The sequence below is a fragment of the Frieseomelitta varia genome, unplaced genomic scaffold, assembly GCF_011392965.1.
Source record: "Frieseomelitta varia isolate USP_RPSP 00005682 unplaced genomic scaffold, Fvar_1.2 scaffold_871, whole genome shotgun sequence".
Taxonomy (NCBI): domain Eukaryota; kingdom Metazoa; phylum Arthropoda; class Insecta; order Hymenoptera; family Apidae; genus Frieseomelitta; species Frieseomelitta varia.
The window spans coordinates 329,000-338,385 of record NW_025110669.1 but is presented as its reverse complement, the minus strand read 5'-3'; the positions used below and the strand labels follow the sequence as shown (position 1 = coordinate 338,385).

The window sequence follows — 9,386 nt, the reverse complement described above, 5'->3', positions numbered from 1 at the left end:
GATATCAACGGGCGTACAATATACCTCATCTGTGGCAATGTCTGTTCATGTACCTCGTCTGTGACATTACGTTATTCTCATCGAAAGATACGTTTACGGACGCTACTCACAACAAACAAACATCAAGCCCAAAGTCAAAATAACTTGTAACATCTGCGCGTAATATCTCGTATACTCGTCGTATGTTTACGATATCTATATTTGTATTCGAACGAAAACACGTATCAAATGGTAATGCGTCACTTACCTCTCAGATGTGACGGTCGACCGGTGGACCTCGCGATTGGAAATACTTGTAGTTCTCACTCTGACACAACACACGAACACTTATTTCCCGCACTCATTCTACGCGAAAACCGTTCTACGACCGGAAATGCGACGCGAAATGCAATAACGCGGAACACGTAAACACCGTTTCGAACCGGTAAAGTCGAAAACGTCGAGAGCGTCTTTGATGCCACGAAGTCGCGTGCGCCATGGCGGTGCAGAACAGCTGTTCACAGAAGGGATGGTCGTTATTGGGGATGGTAGGGGTTGGAAGGATAAGTACAGCCATCTAACGACGAACGTGGAAAACGTTCGACTTGCTAACCGAACCGCGGGAATCCTTTGATGACAATGTTGAAACCTAGAATGTTTCATCGATCATTAAAATTTTGCATCGGAGAGAACAATTGTTAATTTTAAATTTCAAAAAAGAATTTATTTTACTCGAAACATTAAATTGTAATCATTTTAAAAAATGCGGCATGACTGATTAAAAATAAATAAGTTACGAAGTAACAGATCTTAAAGTATGATTCTTTGATTGTTTTGTCATTAAATGAATGAATTATTTATCTTTGTTATACTTTTCGTAGCAATATCATTTCGTTTTGAGGATAAGCAACTCCCCATACAATTCTAAGCATAGTTGCTCAACAACAAAGGCCAATACATGTATTACACGTATCCTTGCATGTCATCACGTGTAATCAATGTAGTTTATTATGCGTAGAGCTAAGTACTCTAAGTGCGTACTGACAGACATACTGATAGACATAATGCTTATTACAATCTCTAAAGATGTGAATCATCTTAATTCCACCAAACATACTCCAAACTATAAAACTGATAAAATACTGATAACTCAAATAGTTACGAACAAATTATCAAATATTATAAAATAATGTAACAATCAATGTAAAATAAGCAAATAATGTTACAATCTTAACGAGAAAACAAGCCCATGAAAGTGAAATAAAAAGTTTGAAATATATGTACATAGATAGCTACTTAGATTTACAAAACCGTCTGGAAGAAATGTACATATACTGATCTAAAAATCCAAAAACTAAATTAAGAGAATTAAGACTGAAAATATATATAATCTGTCACCTTTTTTATATTCATTACATTCATGACGCCGCGATTATGCTCGCGATTTGTTTTTTATGCAGCACAATGCATTGTGCTGCATTCCATTCTCTTGTTTGTCTGATATTGTTACACATTACAATTAGATCTACTACGCGTTAATTTGGTATCGCATTCTTTTATTGTTCTCGATCTTTTCTACTATTTCTTTTAATAATAAAACGTTTAATATACAATACAATAAATCATCTGCTTTTGAAACTGTGAGTAATTTCAAATCTAACTATAAAATATTAGTTAGAAAATGAAAAAGCGTAAATGACAAAGTAAACAGGAAATCATACGAATATTTTTTAATATATATCAATATCTTTTAACATTTTCTTAATTCGATTAATTAATCATCATATTATATTTGGAATTATTGGAGCTACGAAATAAAGGGCTCCGTTTGTCGTTCGTACGATACTGTATTTATACACTCTCATTCACTACGCCGTATTAACACACACACGTCTCGCGTATACGTACAAGCACACAGTTATACACATGCATACGCACATGAATGCGCGACCTTGTGTGCGCAACAGGCGTCAGGAACCGAGTAAAGTCTATAAAGATTGTACGATGAAGTGTAAGAGTAGGGCCTCTACTTTAGTACGACTGGCCAGTTTTCGCAACAGTAGCGTAAATACAATTTTACGTGCCCTGTCCTCCTGTGTCAAAATTTTTCGGAGCAATAGATACAATTAACTCCAAGAGTGATGAGAAGATATTTTGGTATAAAAATACTTAGAAGCAACATTCATAATCAATTAAAAAATCTGTTTTCTATATTTGCATTATACATTACGGTTCACGTGTAATACTATATGAATATTTATAAACATGTGCAGAATTGTAAATCATGTTACGTAATATGTATCGATTGAGATGAAGATTATATCATTCCTGTCAATCACACTAATACACCTCATTCTAGATACAATAATAACACACATTATGGACAGTAATACAAATATACCAATCATTCGCGTACTATCTCACCAATCTCATCAACCAATACTTGTTCCACATTCACTCTTGTACTTGTATTTACAACATATAATCTTTCTTATTCATTTATTTTTCACGTCAGGTACAATTCCATATCCATAATCACAATATACTCCCTTTTCTTATTCATAACTTGAGCCAATGTTTTGACACGATTTTTCTCAAAATTCCAGGAGCCTTCTTATCGAAAGCAAAATTCTATATCGCAGCACGGGTGCCCGGAGAATAAGGTGCCTTGAAAATACTCCGTCCCTGGTCTGCGGTCGGTTTGCCGCCTTATAAAGGGAACCCACGCGAAAGCGCAGGCTGCATACCACGGCAGCGCGTCGTTCGAAGCTGCAAGTGCCGATTCAACGTGGTGATTGCTCTTAATTCCCCAACACGCGCGTGTCTACGTACCACGCCAGGAAGATTCGCATCAGTGGTCCTCGGTGACGTAGTTTCGTTTCGAACAAGCTGCACGATGCGCAACAGGCTCGAAGGGATCGCGATCCAACCGCGTGGCGACGCGGCACATCGTCAGTGAAAGACACGCAACCTTTATCCAATTATATACGTGTTTACGTTCGCCTCTGCGGTCATGGAGACGGTGATCTGACTACGCTTCGTCGTAGATATTCGCTGCCAGACGCGCCCAGTGAACGTTTCTTGGCAACGTGCTACGTCGAGAAACCGTCCAGTTCTTTCCGAGCCACGCTGCGCCACACACAGCCGGTCGTCAACCATCGTGATTATGGTAGGTACATCGCTGTTTCCAAGCGACCTTTCCTCGTAACGAACAGATGACAACGCCCGGTGACTGGGACAATTTTCCTTCGTTGGAGAAAGTTCGATCGCTGGTGGATGCATATCTTCGAATAGATTTCTTTCGTGTTCTTGATATAGCTCGAGTTCGTAGATTTATTATGAGGATGGAGCGCATTGGGCGGAACAGCTGACAGATATATACCTGGCCTGTTTGTCTGGTCAAGTTTGCTCGAGAATAGGCTTACAGTCTTGCTCGAAGTTTCACGATCAGCGAGTCTCTTTGAAATATACCGTTATTCATCGACGTTGATCGCAGCTCGACCGTTTCCGCTTGCTTCTTATCGCTCGTTTAGAACCGCGAAGAACGTTGCACCGAAGCGCGGTAAACTCTGACGCGAGTTCGATTATTGTCAATGACAATGACGCAAATCGTTCGTCAAATAATCAAAAAAAAAAATCGATTAAAGTACACGTTAGATAACGAAAGCAAACTATTCCAAGAAAGATTTTTGAGTACGCCAGGTGTATCTTTTCGCCAAATTATCGTTCCTTGCAATTTTAACGACACTTTGCCTTCTTCTGTTCGCAGTCAAGCAAAAATACAGTATCGTTGATGAATTCATGAATTATCATTGCTGAAATCATGAGTTATCACTGATCCCTCGGAATCGATAGGAACGCACGGATTCGCGACGAAAATATTCAGTAGTAGGCGTCGAGAATGGCTTTGGCGAGGATCAAAAGTTTTATAGACACAAGTCTGAAGACCGTGTCCACGCCGTTGGATCGTACGGTGAATCTGGAGCCGGAAGTGGGCATTAGGATCGTTCATTCGATCAACGAGAAGGCGCTGCATGTGACTGTGCTGGGCGCTCGTCATTTGCCACAGAATTTTGGTTTCACCCGTGTCAACAGCTACGTGGTCAAGGTACGTAGTGTACGTGTAACAGACTTCATATCGGTCTTTCCTATCATTATCTATCGTTACGTAACTCGAAGGAATCATCGCACGAAACTCGCGCGCCCACTTCAAAATTGTTGTTGGCTCGCGAATCTTAGAAGACAATGAAGAATCGTTCCCTTATCTCCGCGCACGATACGTTTGAAATATGTTCATTACACAATGGTCGAGTTGAAATCTAAACTCTGCCCGCGGCGCGGCCACGGTTTTCTTATTTCCACGATCGATTTCCCTACTTCCTTTATATGCCAAGAGGGGAACGATGTTCTCGAGCGATGCTGTTCGTGAAGAATTTTGACGTTGCCGGACTGCATAATTAAAATTGTGAATAGATGGTGAGTAACGATGAGAAGAACGGCGTAGAATAAAAAATTCCACGTGAACCATTCGTGGCTGGTTGATGCTGATAAGCTTCGAACGTTTCGCACGCACTCGATGGAAACGTTCCTGATCGAAGGCAATTAGCTATTCACTCCGCGCTGCCAGCCGTTTATGTATCAAAGAGAAAACTCGAGCGGGAATGAGAGCAAGTCGCTTCTATTCCAGGTGAAGCTGATACCGGGAAAGGAGAAGTTCGAGACAACGTCGAAGAACGAGTCGTGGCCGCAGTGGAACGAGGAATTTACGTTTCCTCTGCGCAAGGAGACGAAACAGAAGTTCGGTAAAACGAAGGTGGTCGAGGAGGAGATCAACGGATCCAGGTTCATCGTGGCCACGTTGTACGCGATTCTCGAGGACAAACCGTTGATAGCGACCGAGAAGAAGGAGGAGAAAGCCTCGTCTCCCACTAAGGAATCTCCGAAGAAAGGGAGCAAGAAGAAAGATGGCCAGGGTGCCTCCTCCGAGAACCAGGAGCCAACGAAGAATAAATTGTTCAGTCAGTTCTTTAACAAGGGAACGGACAAATCGGCGGAAACTACAGTCACGGAGAGAAAATTGTTCGATAAAAGGCGAACTTTAGGTGCCACGACGATCTCCTTAGATCCGAAGAATTTCAACGTGAAGCCACCTAAACCAAAGCATCCAAGCGACGTGTCGACTGGTGACATGTGGAGGCCGTTGCGACCGATCGCCAGTGGCATTTCTGGAGCCGAGGAAAGGGTAAACTCTCAGGAATTTTCAGATGCATATATCATGCAACTGTAACATAACACAATACTGAATTGTTTGTCCTTATCGCTGTTGTAGAAGGAAAACAAGAAAGGCCAAGTAGAGTTGTCACTGTGCCAAGAAAAGACCAATAAGAATGAGGAGGGTAGCGAAAGACTGATATTGTCTCTGCATCGTCTGAGATGCTCGTTACAGACGATGCACGAGCACGAGGCCTTGAAAGGACAGATGTATATCAAGATGTCTGTGGTAGACAATGGACGAGTGACTCACTTCTGGAAAAGCGATCGTTTCGCGCCGTGCGTTTCGATGAAATTCGCGCCAGATCTGGCGAGAGTGATCGCGGATAATCCGTATCAGGGGGCATTGAAGGATGTTAGCTTTGTTGTTAAATTCGTCTCAAAAAATAAATTAGGTGAGCTATACTGCTCCACCGAGATTTTATTACTGTTGCGAAAATTTTTACTATTTTTACTATTTTTTAATCGATTTCTGATTACGAATGTTTCGTGTTATTTCAGGGAAGAAAACCACCGTTGGCCATTTTGCAATCGGACCAGATGTAGGTGGAACCTATGGGGAACAATGGAAACAAGCTCTAGCGAAATCAGGACAACAGATAACGAAATGGCAGGCATTCGAGTGAAAACTAGAGACGCGAACAGATCAATAAGCTCAGTTTTCCTTCGAGCGTGAGCCTACTTTCGATTTATGCTAACATTATGAATATTTAAACGCGTGATCGATAGTGTAGGTCCGAAAAATACTTAGGCGAACATCTATGGATTCGAAACTACATCGTATATAAGCTATTCGTGAAATTTATTTTCGCTTGATTTTATTTTCACTGGATCTTATGATTTTGTCGCAAGGCGACATACTTGAACAAAAGTATTTTACCCATTTGTTTGTACATATCGATCGTTTTACACAACCGTCCCCGATTCCAAGGCAGAGAAATCGCGATCGTAACCTTGTTTGGAAATTTCTGTCGAGGATCGGAATGATGGAACCGTCCAATAAGTGCCTACCAGTATAGAAATATATATTTTAATAGGAATAAATGCGACATTCACAAAATCTTAATGATGAAATGAATAAACGAAGAGATCGACTAAATTCCGTGCCGGAGGGAATTCCAAGCAATCAATTTTTAACTGCTAAGTAAAGACGACATACAATGTGGATATAGCGACGCGTTTTTATTTTGGATCTCGACTTTTAATTTTCTATTAACACTCTGTATTGAGATATTTTTAAGATGAGTTACAAAATCAGTGGAAAAGTATTTTATATTATGAATTTTTTGAATTTGTTTGGTAGAACTGATAGTGACACATATATTTTGCTCATTGTTTCAATTATAAGCATTAATGTAAGTATTAACGTATTAATATATCATATATAATTATTGTAATAGATTATTTATATTGCTGTAATTAATTGTATATGTATTTTGTTATGGAAATTAATTATATTTCAAGAAGTATGTTTAACGCCTAAACAGTCACACCAAAAGATTTGTATTAACACACACATTTGTATAACAGAGATATATTTTATATGTAATACACCTGTTGTTATACATAAAGGATGATCTTTATTTTCTTACACGTAATGTTTTCCATATATCTTTATTCATTCTTTTCTTTTTTTTTTATCATACACATGTACAAACGTATAAAGGAATGATTCATTATACAATCAATCATACTTTTCTGTTATTTAATAATTAACTATACTTGTAGAAAATGCATATAAAAATATGAGAAGCACGATCATTTTATACTAACATTACATTTATGATTTTATAATGGACGGAATTTACAATATTACTTGTACTGTGCTAAATGTTAGTGTTAATTCAATACATTTGATTGATATATCTTTCTTTTGTACTACGCAAGTCTAAATTAAAGCATATATATGTCTGATACAAGCATATATATGTTTGTATTAAAAATTATTAAAAATATATTTCTATAAAAAAATTGCAATATTCTGAGGAAAGTTAAAAATATATCTTTGCAACATTCTAAAATTACTAAAAAATATCTTAAAAATATCTTGATTGTTATCATCTTTCTAGTAAGGCACAAAGAGGCACTTTAAAATGCTTATAAAAAAAAGAATCAATCAATGGTATAAAATAGTTTTGTGAGAGAATACTCAGTCTAATTTCCAAGTGAGATTGCTACTTCCCTGAAGTTCACATCATACAATTGTCAAGAAGAATTAGTAAGTACAAATGAATCTTCATATCGTAAAAAAAATATGTTTAAATAGACGTTTAATCAGATCTATCGATAGTCTTTGGTTGAGATTGTTAAGTATAAACAAGTACGTATCTTAAGGAAATTGCTAAACTTACAATTGAAGCAAATACGCTCCCATGATTGGACCAGGCTGTATTGCAGCCATCTTTGCTATTACAAGTGCAATATTCCATAAATATATTGTACGTCCCTGTTCTCATAAGACAAAATCTCTCATCCCCCTCAATTCCTGGTTCTCCCATGTAAGCACAACTACGAAAATATCTCCATTCCCCATTGACTAAGGATGAAAATAAAAACTAACTTGTAACAATCCCTGCAAATGGTTACCATGCTAAGTGAAATTTTGTACTTGTTCGCACACACCTTTCTGACGAATTTTACGGCACATGGTAGGCCTTACACCTGGCAAATGTTCTAAGTCTGGTTCTTGTTTACAGTCAGTTATTGGTACAGTGGTATTATCAAATGGATCTGCACATTTTGGATCAGAATCAGACCTGCAAACCCAGCACTTGATAGACAATCCTGCAAAAACATACAGGAGAGATTATTGTTATCTGTTTACAGAGTGAAAATTATTCGGCACATAACCAAATACTGTTTATTTGTATTATACATATTTACATATTGAAGCAACGTATATTTTACACGACTTGTTGTTTTGATAATGCGAAGAAATTGTGTAAAGTTATTTGGTTTATGTTTCACGAATGTTTTGAGGTTAAAATCGAAAGTTAAATGATTAAGCTTGAAAAACAATATTTACCTTGCTGAATGCAACAGAAAACGAATAATACTAATAATAAAATAGGCAAGCTTGTTTTGTTGGCCATTCTCTTGGGAATTGGAGATCACTTTATGAGAACTTCGAAACTCGCGTCAAGTCGTAACGATTAATTACTCGGACTGCCCACGCCTACGAGTTACGAGTGACTACGCCACTAACCAACTGTTATCGTAACAGGGGTGACATAGGAAATATTTTTCTATTACAAATAAAATAACGAAAAATCTTACATGGATTAACATCCAATAAAAATAAATAGATTTAAAATTTACTTTCGATTAAATAAATTTTCTTTCAAATCAAAATTATATGCTGGAGATGTTTAGTATAATTAAATACTATAATAATATTTAATATAATAAAACATACTATTAAAATATATGAAAAATTTAGTCAAATGAACATTTCTGTAGGCACAGTGAGTAATTGATTGTGACATTCATCAAAAATGAAACAAACTAACACTTCAATTATAACAGTTGGTACGCTACTGAACAGTTCGTGCAAATTCGTCTCTCTTCGGATCACGTGACCGAATTCCGAATCGAGCCGCGCCCGATTCATGAGACATTCGGTGAAATACAGTCTTAATTTAATAGTCGCGACTCTAGTCACGAAAGAATGCACTGTGAAACAGCGATCAACATGCCAGTTAATTGAAATACCCGCAATGCATAATTTATTCGAGCGATAGCACAAATCTCTGACATTTAACAAACGTCGATGATTATTCTTATCTAAATTTCACGTACGACTGCAAAACGCAATCTATAGATGAAAAGTCTGTACGTATTTGATTTTTAATAATATTTAAACTTTCAGATTTTTTCGATTTTCAATTAGAATTCTCAATTTTCTCAATTTCCAAAAGATTTTCCAAAATTTCGAGATTCCAAATTTCTTTAATTTCCAAGCAATTGAATCTTGGAATTTTCAGTCTTTTGAAATCGATGAGCGATCGTGTCGTCGCACTCTCGCCTCAAACTGGGCATGAGAAACACTCGAAACCCGGTGACAATCGTGCCGATTTCTACGTTTGTCTTGGTAGTGTTGCGGTAGCCCGCGACAGAATTGATTCTCGTTTGCGGGT

General features: G+C 37.7%; 2 protein-coding genes across 3 annotated transcripts; one reads left to right on the top strand and one right to left on the bottom strand.

Annotated features, from left to right (window-relative positions):
* The first annotated feature begins 2,704 nt into the window (after positions 1–2,704).
* Positions 2,705–6,821, top strand: LOC122536781. Of its 2 annotated transcripts, none has more exons than XM_043669455.1 (5): positions 2,705–3,148; positions 3,749–4,087; positions 4,667–5,221; positions 5,309–5,645; positions 5,752–6,821. In XM_043669455.1, exons 2-5 carry the CDS (start codon positions 3,881–3,883, stop codon positions 5,874–5,876), a joined length of 1,224 nt encoding a protein of 407 aa, XP_043525390.1. In that variant the 5' UTR covers positions 2,705–3,148; positions 3,749–3,880; the 3' UTR covers positions 5,877–6,821. The 2 variants fall into 2 exon arrangements, with proteins under 2 accessions (XP_043525390.1, XP_043525391.1); XM_043669456.1 differs by having other exon boundaries at positions 2,705–3,152.
* LOC122536782 lies at positions 6,052–8,472 on the bottom strand. The gene is made up of 3 exons (XM_043669457.1): positions 8,276–8,472; positions 7,873–8,034; positions 6,052–7,786 (listed from the first exon to the last, which is right to left on the bottom strand). The coding sequence occupies exons 1-3, from the start codon at positions 8,340–8,342 to the stop codon at positions 7,557–7,559; spliced, it is 459 nt and encodes a 152-aa protein (XP_043525392.1). The 5' UTR covers positions 8,343–8,472; the 3' UTR covers positions 6,052–7,556.
* Positions 8,473–9,386: the final 914 nt, after the last annotated feature.